This window comes from Leiobunum rupestre, chromosome 7 (assembly GCF_980474605.1).
Source record: "Leiobunum rupestre chromosome 7, qqLeiRupe1.1.hap1, whole genome shotgun sequence".
Taxonomy (NCBI): domain Eukaryota; kingdom Metazoa; phylum Arthropoda; class Arachnida; order Opiliones; family Sclerosomatidae; genus Leiobunum; species Leiobunum rupestre.
Window position 1 is genome coordinate 37,664,941 of NC_143390.1, and position 19,434 is coordinate 37,684,374.

Consider the following 19,434-nt stretch of genomic DNA (forward strand, 5'->3'; position numbering starts at 1 on the left):
CTCGCCTCCCCCCCCCCCCCACCGTATCTACTGTGCCCCCCCCCCTCCCCCCGCGCTCTTTCCACCGCGCGCAGGGAAACTTCGGCAGATAGCGACTCCACGAAAACGGCCACAGCGCCACCTCCTGAATAACGACCGAAAGAGAATGCGTTGTTTTGCCCTGGAAGCTTTCTTCTCTCGAAAATATTTTCTTCTTCATTTGTAGAAGCACTAGGTAAAACAAAATCTGCGTTTTGTCATATTCCGGTAGATCCCAATATTTCATTTTCATCTTTTGTTTATTTTTGAACTCTACAGTTTTTTTTATTGTTAAAGTTTAATTGGCAGTTTAAAAAAGAGCCCCTTACAAGTTCTTCTTAGTATTCGCGACCGAAAACTATCGCTAGGCCCCCTTTGGTTCGCCATTGAAACCTAGATAGGTAGCGTTATTAGTTTTTCCTCATCGTTATTCTTAAAATTTGACTTTATAAATAATGATACTCGCATTTTTTGCATCGTTTGCTTATATTTTGATAAGTTTATTTAAGAAAAAACCGTTCTTATGACTTTTTAATTTGTCCGTAGCAGACGCTCGATCGTAAGCGCTATCTCGGAGAAGCTAGCGACGTTACGCCATCTAGAATTGTTTCAGTCTCGAATATAGTTTTGTAAGAAAGAAAGGTAAAATAACTGCTCTCTTTTTTATATCGTATGGGTTTAATAATAATAATAATCAGCTAGGCTAATACCCAAGACACCACCTTAGGCCTAAGTCATTCATGCGATTTTAAAGCCATTAATTCAGGTGGCCGGGTTACAATGCGTAGGAGGGTGCTGGCAAGCCCTTCATGCCACGCGAGCCAACAAGTTTCCGTGTGCACCGAGGGGTCGGACATTTGGCCAAATCGCGTACAAAATTAGGAAAAAATCCACAAATCCAAAATCCAAGAATTTTGTATGACAAATCCACAATTAAAAATCCTGGATTTTTAAAAAATCCAAAATCCCGTACACAAAACAGGCAAATGTCCGACCCTCGGTGTGCACTCCCTTTTTCAACCGAATTATCAAGCTATACTTGACTTAGTTAGTTGGTGGTTCTATTTAAGGGGACAAGACTACTCTCGCCCTTCGAACATAGAAGTCAGTTGATGCTCAATCAATAAATATTCGCGTAAAAATCGTCTTAATTGATCCAATACCTCTAAAATTTAGAGGTTTGAATCCTAAATAGAGTAGTTCCGAGAGAGTTATCTTTGGAACTGGAACTCCTTTAAGCTCGTAGCCAACGTAATGGGAAAAGGTTAGAGCATAGAGGTTAAACGGCGAGGCTAGAGGGCGCGCCGATCGATTTCTTCGCGGGCAGAGCTCCGTTGGCGCACGCCAGCGCCTCAGGAATGACTAATAACATCAGTGGCACCTTCACCCCCTTCCTCGCGCCCCTCCCCACCCCAGTCCCCCTCCCCGCCCTAATCAAGCTTTTTATATACTAGGAAATAACACCGCCATAAAGTTCCGTAGCAGCCCATTATAAGCTCCAGTCACGCAGGGCTCACTTGTTATTGCGGATACCTTTTTTACGTCATTTCCTGAAGCCCCTCCCCCCCCCCCCTTACTCCTCGCCAGGGATATAGGTAGATTTCACGTTATTGTCTCTATAGTGGAAGGCTAGTGTTACCCCCATTACGCCGTCCTTCGAGCCGTGGCCGCCATCTTGACGAAATAAGTTTCGAATTGTTCGCTACGTAGCCTACGTAAGAGCCAAAGTCAAGCAAGTCGAGATAAGTGACTTTTGAAAGAAATTTGTGGCTTGGGTTCGTTGCCACGGTAACGCGTCTAGGTCGGCCATGACATTAAGACGCCCCTGGTGGTCACGTGATTATTTCGCAGGATCGTGTGGCGTTTATTGGAAAAAATTGTTGAAATTCAGGTTGAGCTTTTCTGGGGCATCTACAAGGTTGGAGTATTTGCAGATTCTTTTAAGCCTAGGCCTAACTCTTCTAGGCTTGATATGGGTTTTAATAACGCTGGTAGAATATCCCACTTCGACGACTTGTTCCATTTTCGGAAAGCGATCACTTATTGGTCATTTTCCCCGACCTTTTATTTTTCTAAATTTCTCATTATTTAACTTCATCCGCACAAACCGAGCGAGTTTATAAATTTCAATAAAGCTACATTGGGCTGACTAAAATTCCGACACCGAAAATTCCTTCTCAATTTAGAGGTTTTCCATTGGCTTAAATACATATGTTAGTAGCCAATAGTGTGATTCCCAAAATTACTAGGATGAATAAAAAGGTTAAAATCTAACGTAGTCCACCTTTTTACTGGTTCGTGGTGAAACAAACCGTTAGTGAAGATTTTTGAATGGAATAAAGGTACATACACTAAAGATTTAAATACCCCCGTACCGTACAGTGGCATACTTATGAGTAATTATGTTACATATGCTAAAAGTATCATATAGCAGCATGACGTAACGTTGTACCTTTGGCTATGGCCGCCATGCTAATTATTTTTTTTTTCCGACTCGAAAAAGCATGGGTGACGTATTATATACGTCATGCTGCCAAGTCCATATTTACGAGACTAAAAGGTCCCTTTTCTTAAAATGGGGTGTTTTGATTTGCTTGACTTTGCTCTTAGGTAGCGAGCTGTAATACGCGTATTAGTTCGGAACAGCGCCGGTAGGCGTGTCGTTACTGTTTTTAAAAATAGGCCATTCGGGATGGAAAAAGCGGAAACGTCATTTGAATATTGTGGAAAAAGTGCGATTTACTGGCGACACGGTGTCTCTAGACCTAACAAAAAATAACTTTAATCGTAAATATCAGCCGTGTCTGACCGTTTCTTATCCGCTAAAAATGATTCGAAAGATATAAAACATCGATTTTTATATAAAGATTGTTGCTGCAAAATTATTTTTTTGTCGTTTTAAGAAAATCTATATTTCTTTACGAACGACGCGTAGAGTTAAATTGTAACTGAAAATACGGGATGTAAAGCGGTTTGCGTCGTTCGTTGAAGTCCGTAAGAGTCTAAATCTTATCGATTATATCCCGTTCGCATTGTATCCAACGTTTGAGTATGGTTCGTAGAATCTTTCCGGACGCGTTTCTGGGAATTTGTGCCACGAATCGAATCCCTCCGTGCAAATGCTTCGTCCTGGTGGTACAGCCTTTAAGGGGAAATACTCTTTATTCTGGCTCCCTTTCTCGCTGTAGAAATACTTACTAGCCACGAAGGATTGGATGTTCTTGGCCAATTCCTCTTCAGTCATATCCGTGTCCTCGATAATTTTGTCCTTAAGGACGACGAAGGCGGCTGGAAATTCGCCGGCGGTGAAGTCTGGTTTTCCCACCACGGCGCAGTCCCGGATCAACGGGTGCTTCATCAAGACGCATTCCAATTCGGCCGGGGCGACTTGGTGTCCTCTGACCTTCAAGACGTCCTTGACTCGTTCCACGTAATAGAAATACCCCGCGTCGTTGTAATAGCCCACGTCACCTTAAAGGTGTTCGTATATTAGACAGGTTAGCTTGTAGCTGAGTCAGGGTTCGTACAAAATTTCCGGAATTAAATTCCCTGACATTTCCAGGTTTTCCCTGACCTAATTGCCAAAATTTTTCTGACCATTTATCTAAAATAAATTAATGATTGGAGGTAAAATCTTGAAAATTATTTATTATGTACATCTTTCAAAGTGTATTTCCCCGATATTTCTGGGGTTATTTTAAAATTACCTTACTTTTTTAGGGTCATTTTAAAATCCCCTGACTTTTCCCTGACCTTTTGGAAACATTTTCAAATTCCCTGACTTTCCAGGTCGTGTACGAACCCTGCGAGTGTAGATTGCACGGAATATAACTGCGTCTACATTCAGCTACAAGTTATCCCCTACACTTTTTCGAAGGTTGGACAAAGCTGTCAATTAATAAGCTACAAGTAAGGATTAAGGAAACTATTTTTACCGGTTCGCAACCATCCATTTTCGTCGAACACGTTGGGCAGATCCATGTAACCCATCATTAACTGGGGGCCCCGAATCCAGAACTCTCCCACTTGGTCAGGTCCCAAGGTCGTATTGGATTTCATTTCCCGTACCTGTTGGAATACTCTTCTGTGACTATGTTTTCATGAAGGTAGGAAATGCGGATTTGAGGAAATCCTGATTTTGTTCTCAGCGGGGAGCTTTTTAAGAAACTCGTATTTCGACGTTTTCATGGAAGTCCACTCTTTACTTCCAAACGGGTTTCACACCCCAGAAACCTCTACACTTGGAATGTTCTTACTACTCGCTCGACTTCCTTCGGATAAGGGCAGCTGGCCGGTCGTTTAATTTTGCAGTAGCGCGTGATTACTGTAAACTCCAAGCAAATCGATCCCAGTTTAATGCTAAAAACTGCTTTAGCTTTATTAATTTCCCAATTTATTAGCTTAGGAAAATTAATACGTCAACGAACACAAAACTCAATCCTAAGAAGGAGAAGCATTCTTTCGTTGGCCATTACTAAAATTAAGCTATATTCAGAATTAGGTTCCACTAAGCACTAACTTTTTCAAATGAGCCCAATCCTACTTTCGAGTGGCTCAGTTAACTTGTCCCCCCCCCCCCCCAAACGCTGTGTTCAAAAATTAACAAGTTGATTGAAAGGCACCCATTTTGCACCATTAGTAAACCATTACGCACCCATGGTGTTCAGTAAGAAATTGCAATTTCAAAAGGGGGGGGGGGGCAACTTTATCCGAGCCCACCCCCCACTTCCATTTTTCCCTAAAACTTGTTAACCAATCAAACGCACCATTATGCACCACAGTCGAATTAAAAAGTGGGGGCTAGGTTAACCCCAGCCCCCCATTCACCATTGGCATCGTAAATGGTGCCATTCAAACGCACCCATTACGCACCATTATGCACCACAGTCGAATCGTTACGCACCATACTAGTTACGGAAATAACTCAATTTTTACATTTTGATCTATCCTAGCCCCCCCCCCCAATTAATATTTGATGTAATGCTATAGGGATAAGGGTGCGTAATGATTCGACTGTGGTGCATAATGGTGCGTTATGGGTGCGTTTGATTGGTTTACAAGTTTTAGGATAAAGTTGCCCCCCCTTTGAGATTGCAATTTCTTACTGAACACCATGGGGGGTGCGTAATGGTTTACGGATGGTGCAAAATGGTGTATAATGGGTGCCTTTCAATCAACTTGTTAATTTTTGAACACAGCGTTTGGGGGGGGGGGGGCAAGTTACCTGAGCCCTTTCGAGTTCTTATCTGTAGTTTACGTCACTGGGAATTTACCAGGTTACCGCCCCTTTTCCGCGGCTTATTTTAAATAAAAATTAAAAATTTAAACATTGAAATGTTCGCGTACGATTACAAAAACCTATTCGCAAAATTTACTAATTTAATCACGTCAACAATTAAATGTATTGTTTATATCTTTATATTTCTGCTTACATTTATTTTTTAATTTAAAAAGTGTCGTTAAAACCTAGGTTAAAACATGTGAAACCACAACCTTTTAGTAGTGCTCGGAATTATTTATTCATTATCATAAATTGCGATATTTTTTTTCCTCATCGTATTGAAGAAATAAACTTGTTATGTAACCAACGATTTCGTTAATCTACTACTCATTCTACTTATTCAAATAAATAATTGTTTTTATTAAGTTTTAGGTGTATCCACTTTCTTTTATTCAGCTATTTCATCTTGAAATATTACTATTTAAATTAAGGCTAAAAGTATTTATTCGTGAATAAAAAAAAGTCCGAGCACTACTTATTAGTAACTACATTTCCAACTAAATAAACCCCCAGTGTATCAAACACGTGTTCGTTCGTTTTCATTCGAAGAAAATCCAGATTTACCAAGGAAATACAGGTGCGTTTCCCGTGTTTCAGAAAATACGTGTTTTCTCAAATTCGAGCGTTTTCATTCAGCGTAGCACGGATTTAGAAATACGGATTTAGGAAATCCGTATTTCCTACCTCCATGAAAACATATATTTTAACAGTTTTTTAAACCCCCCAACGATATCCATCAAATATTTCCCAATTAAATCTCAAAATCAAACTAATTTTATTTAGTCATATGTTAAATTTCTTGAACATGGTTTGTTATAATAGAGTTAAGATTGAAGAACACGACTGATACCTCATGGTTTAAAGAATAACATTATTTTAAAAGGGATTTTAAAGAAGCGGTTGCTATTAAAAATATGGGAGATTTAAATTTAGATAAAAGTAAAATTTGCATAAAAAACTGGGGTTAATTAAAAACTAAAAGTTAAAGGTTGATGTTTTAAAAAAAATGTATAGAGATAATGTATAGAGATAAGAGAAATGTTGAAAAATTATTGATTTTTATTTAGTCTGTTTCAAAATGTACCACAGAACGTCCGCTTGACAAGGGTTCTCAAACCGGAAAGCTCGTGAACAATTTTTTAAATGAAAAGATTTTAATAAAATAAAATTTTAATAATACTATGAAGTATCAGTCGTGTTCTTCAATTTTTATCTCTTAATTTTATTAAGACGGGTAAAATCGTTGATATCAAATATGAAATATCATTTTGGTCATTAAATTTGTTTCAATAACAAAAAGAAACCATCACAACTTTAATAATTCCGAATTGTGAAATAATTTATATTTTAGGTATGAGCCTACATAAAAGTTGATTACAAATAATCTCTTTAACATTATTCCGCTTTAGTAAGATAACTTTATCGCTAGAGAGTGTATGACGTAAATTTGACGTCACACGTAGCTAACAATAATTATTTCAACTAAGCGATACGCTTCTGGAAAATACTTATAAAAGGGACATATTAGGGGAAAATTCCCCATGGCCCACGGAGAAGGCCCCCACAAGCGTGCTTTTTAGGTGCCCGGTAAAATAGCACCACATTGGATATTTCAGTTAGAATGGCCCGCGATGAAATGTGTCTGCACGGCTCTATCATAATGCGTTATTCTTAAAGACTTGGTACATCAGAGCCATCTCCCGGACAAAACTCTAAGCTCTCTTTTCCGTTGGTTTTTCGTCTACCGCTCGATAACTTAAAATCATAGAACGTGGTTTGCGTGCAACGGACAAAAACCCTCCCGGGAGATAGCTCTGATGTATGTTGAGTGTTGAGCGCTAAGGAAACAATTCAATACATCACTTGAATATCAATTTGGTAGACAATGCGATATCGAAAGGGCCGGACGCTTCCGATAAGGGTTAAAATGAAATCAACCAAAACGGAATGTTTTTGTGTTGAAAGTGAAAAGAGGACATACTTGCATTTCGGTGCCCGGTGCCAAGACGCCGATGGATCGAACGTCTTCTTTGTCGGGGGGCAAGATCATCACGTGACCCACTTCCGTCATTCCATACGCTAACGAAATAATAACAAGAATGGAAAAAAATTAGTGCTGCGCGAGTAGTGGTTTTACGCAATCGGGTTGGGTTTCGAGTATTTATAAATTTTTCATCGGGTAGTCGAGTCGGATAATATTTTGATCGAGTCGGGTTGTCGAGTATTCGATTATTTCCAAATTTTCCTTGTTCGAGTAGTCAAGTAGTCAGAAAACCACGTTCGAGTACTTGATTAATCGACGAGTTCTATTCGGGTAGTCGAGTAATTAAGAAAAATTTAAAATAGCCTACTAGTTACTACTTAAATGAATGTTTGGAAACAACTAACAAGTTAAAAAGGATAAAAATAATTAACAAAACGCTGAACAAAAAGAACATTACTCAAGCACTCACGGCAGAGATAATTCCATCACCTAGGCCGACGGTCAAGACGCCGACGTGGGTTTACGCCATCATAGGTTAACGGGCTCGGGCTCACAGGGTGATAAAATTAGCGAATAAGTAGATTAGACCATTAAGAAAAGGGATAATAAAGCTAAACCCTAAACAAAGAAGAAATTAAAAAACTTACTAATAGCTCGTACCGATAGGTCTTCGAGCAAACAAAAAGGCGCGAAACTCTGACCAAATATAGATCTTCGAGTGAAAAACTAAATTAAATAGCCAGAAATTCCAACGGTAGACCGGTTTCGTCTTATTTGGGACTCGTCAGTACCGTGCGGGAAATCTGGCTCGCGACAATAACACCAAAAAGAGAAACTAAGCCTAAACATTAAAAATTTCAAAACGAGTTGCGTAGCAACGGAAAGCCGAATAGGAGGAGAGTGGTGGAGATAAGTATATACGCAATGTTAAGTTAACTTAGGGTTTAGCTTTATTATCCCTTTTCTTAATGGACTAATCTACTTATTCGCTAATTTTATCATCCTTTACAATGCAGTCCATAGGTGGTTCCTTTGAACTCACATGGTGAGCCCGAGCTCAATTTGAGACCGAGCTCACGTATTTTAAATAAATATTGTGAGCCTGAGACGAGACCGATAAGTTTTCACGTTAAAGCCGAGCCCGAGCTGATTTATTGTGGATCGAATATTGTAACTAGTGAGCCCGAGCTTGAGCCCCTGTAAAAATACAAATTACTTCGAGCTCGAGCTTGAACCCATTTCAAGATTCACATTATTTGGAGCTCGAGCCTGAGCTCGTATTAAAAATTAACCTTGGGCTCGACATTATACTTGAGCCCGAGCTCGAGATGGATTTGAATACGGTTTTCGTATCTGAGGATGAGCTCAACCTCCTTCGAATTCGCGATAATAGGTGGTTTTTTTTTCGCTTGTCCGGGGACAAAAAGTGTAAACTTTTTACCCTAAAACGTTTTATTCGCCTGTTCTCGGGGTAAGATTTACCCTGTCCCGAATTTTGTTCGCTTGTTCCGGAGTATTAGGGTTACACTTTTTACTCCTCCTCGAAAGGAGGTGTAGAGAGAGTAATCTAGTTTTGTCGTCTGCTTAAATTTCGTTTCACGAAAATATGATGGGAAACTTTTTATTAATAACCTTTAACCTTTAAAAACTCTCTTTCTACTCCAACTCGTTTTTTTCGTCAAGACAGAATTGTAGTAAAATGACGTCATATGGCTACACTTTTTAACCTGCTCAAAAAACCCAGAACAGGCGAAAAAAAACCACCTAGTGCTTAGCCCAAAGCGCACGTTCTAAATTTATTTTGACCAAAAAAAGCGTTAGAAGCTAGCACCGTCTGGATTTCTGGGCTCAGGGCTGCCAGACCACCTCCGATTGTCTTCCAGATGTACCAGTGATGCCGGAATGGAGCTCGAAAACACTAATTGGGCTATTTGATAAATAAATTGCGCGATGAAACATCGAGCTCGAGCTTGAGCCTTTAGTAGTTTTAAAATATAGTGAGATCAAGTTCTAGGCCACCATTTTATTTGTAAGTAAATATAGTGAGCCTGAGCCCGAGATCACCCGTCGATTTGTAAATATAGTGAGCGTGAGCCCGAGACTGCCCGTATATTTATAACTACAGTGAGTCCGAGCACGAGACGGTTTGTAGGTTTTAAATCTACTGAGCTCGAGAGCTCACATCAGCGGAGAAATTTAGATTGCGATCTCGAGCCCTAGACCCGGCCAATAATTGGTGAGACCAAGGTGAGCCCGAGACCAACCGTAAGCTCATATACGAATTCAGTGAGACGAGCTCGAGCCCAGCTCTTGGCGTTGACCTATGATACCAATTGCTCGCCTCCAGAATACAGCTTATCTCCTTCAAGGTTACATAGAGCTGGATTTTCGTCTGCTAAGAAAATGCATTGTGATTTATCGTCTGCTTAGAAGCAGTTTATGAACTTTTTGAATTGTCCACTAACAAGGAGACGAGCCGAGGTGTTACACACCGATTTCGTTCCAACTCGGGGGATTGGTAGTCGGTAGACCTTCATGTACCTTGAAAAATCCTAAAGGGAATTTATTCAATGGGCAACGGTTTTGCCATGGCAACGAAAAATGTTTTTGACAACATAAAATGGAAATTTTTCCATTGAAAATAACATGGGATTTTGACCGATTCCAAGGGTCCCCCCTCCTGTGAAACATTTTACAAAATTGAAAAATAAAATAAAATACCAAAATAAAAAAAATGACGAAAAAAATAAAATTGATCACATTTTTTATCAATTTTTTTTGGTAAAATTTGATCAAATTGACCAAAATAAATACTTTGTTTTTAAAAAAATCGCAATTTATCTATACATTAATCCAATTTTACACAACTTATAAATTTCCGTCAATTCCTATGAATTTTGATCGAAACTACTGTTTTTTATCAATTTCTTTTCAATTTTATATATTTTTTTCAATTTTGAAAAAAAAAATTATATTAATCAATTTTGAAATACTTTTTTCAATGTTTGTATTTTTTAAATTTTTTTCTCACATTTTTCCAATTTAAGCCACATCGGTTCATTTTCACCCATTTGGTTCAAATTGATCAATTTTAATTTTTTTCGTCAATTTTTATAAATTGTTTATAATTTTGGTATTTTAAATTTTTTTAAATTTTCTTAAAATTTTTCACAGGTGGAGGGACCCTTGGAATCGGTCAATATCACATGTTATTTTCAATGGGAAAATTTCCATTTTATGTTGTCAAAAACATTTTTCGTTGCCATGGCAAAACCGTTGCCCATTGAATAAATTCCCTTTAGGATTTTTCAAGTTACATGAAGGTCTACCAATCCCCCGAGTTTGAACAAAATCGGTGTGTAACACAGTGGCGCCGATCCCATGGGGGCGGCGGGGCCGAAGCCCCCATTGGGAAAAATCGATGGGGGCTCTGCCCCCATTGGTAAAACCGCCGATGTTAAAGGCCATTTACTTTTAAGCAAGAAAGTGTTGCCAGCCGCCTCATTCCAAGTTTATTAGTGAGCTTCGGCCCCCATTGGGAAAAAAAGCGATCGGCGCCACTAACACCTCGGGCCGTCTCCTTGTAAGTAGTTCCGTGTAAACTGAAAAGGCTGATTACTGCCAGGCTAGTGTAATAGCGATAAATACGGGCGAAAACGCGTTATTTCTCAAAAACGAACTACTAGTCAATAGTTTATTTTATAAAATGTCTTTACGCTTGCCCAACTTGTTGAAATGTTGCCCTGGAATAGTTCAGCCAAAGCCTAAGAATGAGTTCATAAACTCTTTAGTGGGAGAGAAAACGGATCCACAGGTGAAGCGGGGAGGCAACATTTCAACAAGATGGCCAAGGTTATTTTATAAAAAGAACTATTTGATATTCTAATTCAATTATCTCCTTGCTCGTCGCGTTATAGCTAAGCTCCGCCTTAAAACGGCCGCCATTACATTTTACTACGTCACAAATCACGAGGCAAACACCACGTGACCATATTAACTGTGAGAAAATAATAACGTGACCACCAAGTCCACCATAGGCGTTCTAATGTCATGGCCAACCAAAACTCGTTACCATGGCAACGAAAATAGGCCACACCCACGTGCAAACTACGAATTGCCAACAGTAAAAGTTATTTTAATTTTCTGATCTTTCAAATAGGCTGTCGTCGGCTTTTTATCGGCCAGAACTACCTAACACTTCCAAAGACTCGTAACAGCCCGCGGAGAGTTCTCAGTACTTAACCACGTAACGCTATATAGGGTGATTGGCGAAATAAGTTATGTCATACTTACGTCTGTTACGTTACTTACGGCAAAACTAATGGTATGAAATCCACCCGCGGCGGCCAAAAGAAAGGCCTCTTTTATCGGATCTTACGAAAAGTGTCACTTTTGGCCATTTTAATTCTTCCCCTCGCTTACCTTGTCTGTAAGAATCCATTTTGAATTTCTTCAAGAGTCTTTCCACGATCGACTCGGCCATAGTCATGCCCGCTTTGACGATCCTTTTCAAACTAGTCAAATCGTATCGGTCGGTCAAGGGACTCTCCAGCAACAGCATGGCTACTGGCGGCGCGATAGGTAACATCGTACACTGCCCCCGAAAATAGAAAAATAAAAGAAAAAACTTACGTAAAGAGCTTTTATAGGTCAACGCGTTTTATTTAGTCCGTGATAAGCAGACATTGGAATGCTTTGCCATAATACACGAAAGAGAGTTGGATATTTTATCTACTGTAGTTTCATTTAGTGACTCACTTCCTCTACTTCATGACGTCGTCTGTAACCCTAGGAAGAATAGGGGAGACGCTACGTCGTAGACGATGCTATGACGTAGGGGAAGTGAGTCTTCGCAAGATAGGGGGAAAGTAATTTTACCTATTGCCTTTTGTATGAGGATAGTTAATGGTCTCTACAGTACGCTTCCTGAGAGCCAAGGTAGTGTAAGTCAAGATACGTGACTTTTGAAATAAAATCGAAATGAAAATGATACGCTGTTTTTACATTAGGTGAACTCATTACTTTCTTTGTAATACTTTTACAACCTTTAATAGTTTATTTTTTATTAGTTTATTTCCATTATTATATCATATAAAAAGAAAACAAGTTAGTTAATCCCATTTCCCGTCTCATTAGTATGCCTCTCTATAAAATTTCCATAGCAAAAATGGAAAAAATGAGACTTTGTTTCACAAGGAACATATAAAAAGCGGACCCAAAAATACAAAAATTCTTATAATCCTTGGGCTATTGAAAAGGTGACCATGGAAATGAAATCAGGAGATCGCGAGGCACGAGCTAAACTGTAGATTGTTAAAGTTAGACACGCGCAGGGAATTCTGGGCGTTTTCAAAATACGTTTCACCTAGGAGTAACAAACACAAGGAGAATGCAGCTAGCCTTTAAACACGCTAACGCAGTGTTGTGTACAAATTCCATTGGACGAGCTTTTACGCTGAACGTTTTACGGAAAGGGGGAAGACTATTTCGGAATTTTCCCCTTCCGACGGCAGCAGGCGCTAAAGTGTCTAACCAATGAAAAATGTACGATAGAAAATGCACGACTTTTGACGGGTTGCTGTGTTTGTTGCTCCTAGGTTTCACTATCTTCCATTTCCCATCAGAAGGCTATGACGTCATTTTACTCCGATTCTGTGCTGGCGAATAGTTTGAATCGGAGTAAAAACGTTATTCCAAAATGGCTGCCTGTGGCTTTTTTAGCAGATAAATTTAGGCTAGCAGACGGCAAAATCCCATTTACTCTTTTTCAGAAGGAGAAAAAGAGTAGCCCTAAACCTCCGGAACAAGCGAAATCATCCCCGGTGTACTCTTTTAGAGTAAAAAGAATAGCTATTTAGTCCGAGAACCGGCGAAAAGAAACCAACTAATAAATTAAGTTGGTGACGCGTTTTTAGAAGGGACGTAATTTACGTCATATCCCGTCATTAAAGAAAATTATTTTATGACATATTTTTAGATTGATTATGTTACGTATGATCACACTCATCGATTGAGGCACGCCCGACCATCTTGCGCCGTGACCAGTGGTGTAGTCCTAAAAAACAAAGAACCGGGGCGCTACCTGGGTACGGCCAATTTCGATTTCGATCATAATCGAAGTTGGCTGTACCGGCCGTTATAAATGTACGTCCAACTTCTATTATTAGCGTGATCGAAGCTGGTCGTGACTAGGTGACTATTTGAAATTGTTATGGTATTTTCCTACGGTCAAAATTTATAACAAATTCACATACCCTTTATTCGAGATAAATGATTTATGAAATAGAGGCAGGGCGCACCCTGGAAAAATAGAAAAACCCAGGCGGGGCCGCGCCCTGCCTTTGAAAGAAGCACCGGGGCGACGCCCTGGCCCGACTACACCACTGGCCGTGACCAGACAAGTCGTGAAACGATAATACCAGGGCCTGTCAAAATTCTAAGAAGGAATTCTTCTCTTGAGAAGAGTCGTTCGTGATAATTTTTATTCCCGTGAGAACTCGACCGAAAGCGTCAAATGTAAAAAGATTCTTCTAAAGATGGCGGCTTACGAGAATGCCACGAACGTCGTAGTCTTAGCCTTTGACTATAAATATGATTTTTACACGATTTCACGACAATATCTGAAGGAAAAAAACATTTATTTCTAATTTAAAAGGAAATATTTCATCGCAGATTAACTTAACATTCAGTTTTTTCCGAAATTCATTTTCGTCCAAAAAGATATCATACTGTTTATTTTCTTCAGCATCAAGTAAGCCAAGGATAATACAAGTATTATCCTTTAGTAAACTGACTAGAATATTAGCTGCCATTTTTATTTATAATTACCGCCCCTTTTTGACCAAGTGAGAATGCTCGGAGGCATTCTCACTCTTCTCAAGAGAAATTGTGAGAAGAGATTACGTCACCTCCTGTGAGAAGGACCGTCAAAAGTTTTAGAAGTGAGAATTCTCACTATCAAGGGAAGAATTCTTAGAACTTTGACGCGCCCCTCGTAATAAGTGGGGTGGCGGAGTGGTTAGCACTTTCGCCTCGCAGCCAGAGGAGCCGGGTTCGATCCCACCTTCACCTGAATTAATGGCTTCAAAAGTCGCTTGATGACTTAGGCCTAAGGTGGTCCCTTGGGTATTATTATTATTAATCTCGAATACCTGGTAATCTTGAATGGATGATAAGAAAATCTCCGGTCTGAAATCCGGATTGGTGACGATGGTGGCGTGTTGGGCCAAAGCGTGCGTCCATAAGACGGTACCGAACATGACGTGCAATGGCGTCACTAATATCATCGTATCTTCCGCCGGTACGAAGTAGGATTGACTGGGCTCACTGGTTCGTGGAAGATTTTAAAGTCATTAATGGTAATTGGAACGGTGGATAGAAAATGCAACCTGAGTTGTATTATATTGGTCACTCTGGAATAATGACTGCTCAGAACTTTTTTGGGCATCCCTGTGGTCCCGCTGGACGACAGTATTTGGAAGATGGCTTCTTTCGGATGTCGCGATAGCCGAGCCCAATTGTCTTCTAACTCGCTCGATTCCTCCGACCATCCGGCAATGATGTTCTTTTCGTAGGACAACGCGTCCGTCGCCAATTCGTTTTCGTCGCCGTTGGTGAATAATATCAACTAAAAGTAAATGCAATCAATGCATTTGTGATTTCCACGAGGGGCAATTGCTTGAAACGAACCTGGAGTCCTTTGTCCTGGGCTAACTTCGCCGCGTTGGCCGCGTTGACAGTATGGGCTATAATAGCTACCAGGCCTTTTAGTTGGGATAATGAACATTCCAATTCGTCTGAAATTTACGTTTTCACATTATTACGAAAGAAACTTGCCCCAACAGTTTTGTGACGCATTTACACACACAATAATACCATACGTTTAAATTTATATTGCACCTAAGAGTGTCAGTAGCGGCGCCAGGATTTTTGGGGAGGTAGGCCAACCATTTGGCGCCCCCCCCCCCCACAATTTTTTCAAATCCGTACACGTGGATTATTTAATTTTTTTAAGCAGGTGGTGCAATTTTTGGGTAAAATGGGTACGCGACGAAACAATTAGAACTAATTATGATCCTTTTTTGTGTACCGATAACACTTAACAAATTAGTGGTTATTTACTTATTTCTACGACTGAATTCCAGTCCATCTATTTACATTCATTCCTTCGGTACTTCGCGTGTACATCTCTTGCATCGGAACTTACAACTTTCCGAAAATGAATGTACGTAGGTACACTAAGTAAAATAAGTGTAAGAACCATTTATTTGTAAAGATAAAATTAAAGATACAATTTGGATATAGTAACGCTCGCGAAAAATTAAAAACTAAACAATAAACTACTGTCAAAGAAAAGTTACTCGTACCTTTGAAATGAATAAAAACAGCAATCACTCTCATTGAATATTGAAAACCAATTACAGAATTTTCTGATATTAAATAATTTTGAAGGCCAAATATTAAATTTTAAGACGACTTTTGGAGGCCCTAACAAAATTTCAAGTAGGCCCAGGCCTACCCCGGCCTGTTGCTGGCGCCGCTACTGAAGAGTGTCATTTTCGAATCTTACACGTGTTATATATGTATACTTAGTATCATTTCTGGCAGGGGCGTAGGAACGTTCTAGAAGTTGGAGTGGCCAAAGAGGAACCAAAAGGGGTCTGGAGAATGGTTTTGAATTTTTAATGGAGTGTAGCTTCCCTGAATGCACGTGTATATTTGTAAATTGGCGGGAAAAGACTGAAATTTAAACACAGTTGAGGTTCTATAAGTTTTTTATGCTTTTAAAATGAGAATTTGAGCCTTTTGAAGATTTCAACTGACCAAAAAGTTGGAGGGGGCAATAACATTAGTTGCCCCTCCCAGCAAAATTCTAAGAAGGGGCATTGACCCCCTTGCCCCCCCCCCCCCTGGTTCCTACGCCCCTGATTTCTGGAGTAACCACAAATATTTGATGGTGTTCAGACTAATAAGTGCTTTTGAACTTGCATATTTTAATAATAATAATAACAATCGCCAAGGCCAGGACCGTTGCGTTAAATTTTGTGCTCTGGTGTAAGTGTTCCGGAAGGACCAAAACAAAATCGAAAATTTTAATAATAAATTAAAATATACGTTAAATATAATTTAAATAACAGCTTTAATGCAATTAATGATAACTCACTGTCTCAGTCTTTTTTTTTATTCAAAGAAGAAAGGGCTGATTGAGTCTGAGAAGACCGCGAGCCCGGCGAAGACACCATCTGATTAATCAGGGCGAGATATGTGTAACGGCCACGCCAACGGGGGGATACGGTGGGACAGGGGTGGGGACACCCGTGGGGGAAGTATTCCGACCCCCGTTGGGTTATTGGTGGTCGTCCTCACACGGCCATCCACAAACTCTGCCTTCCGGACGCCTGGGATTACAGGAGTGAGCCACTACTCCCGGCCACTGTCTCAGTCTTTTGTACACGAGTGGTTAAAACCCCGAATGTTATCGAGCAATTTTTTTGGCATTTCTCGCTTTTTTTGTAGTGAAGCAGCCTACACGACATTATTTGGACAATGGTGTTTGAACATAACTATATGGCGGAAAAGTAGAATGTGCGTATTTGTTATAGAATACTAGCAGTAGAATTTCCAATGCTACAAAATAATAAGACTAATACTATAAAATATACCCTAGGCCAAGCGACTTTTAACGCATTGTAACTCGGCCACCTGTTGAAAAGCATTAAAAAGTCGCTCGATGACTTGGGCCTAAGGTGGCGCCTTGGGTATTAGCCTAGCTGATTATTATTAACTTAGCCTTTATCCCAGATGGCTGGGTTACAACGCGTAAGACGGTGGTTGTAAGCCCTTCGTGCCACGCGAGCCAACAGCTCCCTTACACTCACTATTACCGTTAGAGGCGTTTATCTTTTTTTCTGGTATGACGTCAATTCGACTAACTGGCGCAGCTATCAGTTTTTAAGTAGACTAATTGACACACTATTGGAACACGATTATATGATTATGCGTATACACACCAATAGTGAACTCCCAGTTGATGTGAAGCACACTTCCTCCAGCCGCCGTAATGGCCAGAATGGCCGTGATGTAGTGCGGCTCGTTTCTAGCGTACATACACACGATGTCCCCTTCCTTAATGTTGTCCGCAAACCAGCGGGAACCTCTCTTGACCACTTTCAAAGTGTCGTCGTAGCTCAATCGGTACCCGTTAGTTCCGTCAATCTGTATAACATGAATATGTAAATAAGATTTCGCGGAATCGGACTTGTGGTTACTATCGACTTATTTGTGTGTCAGTGCGGTGGGAAACCTTTAAAGGTCACGGATGAAATGCTTACTGTTTATAATTTATATTTATATTATTTTTCAATGGCTGCCATACGTTAGCTTAACATGAATTGCAACAGGTTTCCCTTCGAACGCTGCAGTTTACTGATTGGGTTCGTTTACGACCAAACGGAAGTACAATACTTAACGAACTACTGATTTATATCAACTGATTCGATGAAATTTTGAAACAGATATACTGCCAGTGGCTTACTGGTTGCATTTCCGTCAAATGTCCGCCTACATAATGTCTTCGTTTATCGGTGACTATAGTGTGTGCAGGAATCTGATAGGTGTTAAAAAAACTATATCTTGATTGCTTATATGTATTTAATTAATGTGTAATTGCATAATTAATCATACTTAATATTTTCTACATTTATTTTAATTTTGTATAAATATTTCTTTGACATTATTAATGCTTTAAATTTACAAAGTGTATTTTTTATTGTAATCACTGTATTTCTTATATTACGTTGTATATAGTTGTATCTTCACGCTGTCAATCAGTATTAGTTAACGAGGTACGAGGAGCCATTTAGGGAGGGGCTCGGTTGTGTAAATGTCTCGTGAAAGGTTTTAGTTTTTCCATGGGTGATGATCTTCCGCGTTATTTTTCGTTGCCCGCTCTCTGGAAATTTCCCAGCATTTCACGAGGGTTTAAAACCGAGTCCATTCGTAGGCTTCCTCTCAATTCTAGATACCAGAGAAGGGCATAAATGTTCAGTGCTTTCACATGAAGGGAATTTATCTCTTTGTAGGGAACATTCGCTTTTCGAAATTAAAAAAGGGAATTGTTTTCGAAAAAAGGGAAATAGGCGAAATGAGGGAAGTTTCGTATTTTTAAGAAAACATTGTAAATTACCATTCTTTTCGACCCGTTGTATGTTAGTGATCTGAGTTTCAATGTAATCAACATTTTTTAATTGTTGTTTATTGACTAATAAATGTTCTAGTTTTTTTGTCATAGAGTCGGATAGAGCTGCACGAATAAGGGAAGCGGTAATTGCCCTGTACCTGAATATAGTGTCCATCGCGTTGAATTTTTGCAGATTTTTTTAAGTGTATTGGAAAATGTTGGGGAATTCTGAACATTTAAGAAGTAAAAAAATTGTAATTTTCGAGGTTACCTAGTACAGAAAAAGGAATTTCAAATTTTCCAAAGTGGAAGCGCTGGGAATGTTACAATGCTTGTATCGTGTGGTCAGGCAATGTGTGCCCACCAAATGTAACGTAACGTGGTGCCAATGTGCGGTCAAAGTAAATACACTTTTTCTTGTAAAATTTAAAACCAAGCTCGTTCAAGTTTATTTATCTTTTAGCGAGCTCTTACGTGCTAGGTCCCGGAACATTTACGCGCTTAAGTTAATTACTAGTGTTTCAGATCGCTAGGTTAATTACTAGTGTTTCAGATCGCTAGGTTAACTACATTTGAATACCATCAGCTCTCCCACGGCTATTTCGCGCTATTAAATTGAACAATAATTTTGAAGAATGCGTGGATAAATGAACTTACCAGACACGTTCTGTCTCCTCCTTGTCGCATACTTTGACAAAGGAATCGGGTGCAAGAAATTTCAGGGACGCTGGAAAGTGGTCCTCCAGAAACGGTCCCTCCGCTCCGAATGCTCGGACACGACCCCAATTCCTTCTTTTGCTCGATGCCATTTGGCCGCCCACAGTCGTTAAGAGGAGCGCTTTTCTCCATTTCCAACATCTTAATCCTTAAACTGTCGAATATTAACTCCATAACGAATAGTTGGAAAATTATTGAATGGGTAAACGCGAAGATCTATGTATATCGGCCTTGACACGAAACTTAATTTACAAA

The 19,434-nt window shown here is 39.7% G+C and overlaps 1 protein-coding gene across 1 annotated transcript; it reads right to left on the minus strand.

Moving 5' to 3' along the window:
* Window positions 1-2,979: 2,979 nt before the first annotated feature.
* Window positions 2,980-19,353, minus strand: LOC149936181 (luciferin 4-monooxygenase-like). The gene is made up of 10 exons (XM_090153645.1): window positions 19,120-19,353; window positions 17,294-17,498; window positions 14,973-15,079; window positions 14,672-14,910; window positions 14,435-14,609; window positions 11,706-11,877; window positions 7,281-7,378; window positions 3,954-4,086; window positions 3,217-3,489; window positions 2,980-3,160 (listed from the first exon to the last, which is right to left on the minus strand). Exons 1-10 carry the CDS (start codon window positions 19,351-19,353, stop codon window positions 3,021-3,023), a joined length of 1,776 nt encoding a protein of 591 aa, XP_090009771.1. The 3' UTR covers window positions 2,980-3,020.
* Window positions 19,354-19,434: the final 81 nt, after the last annotated feature.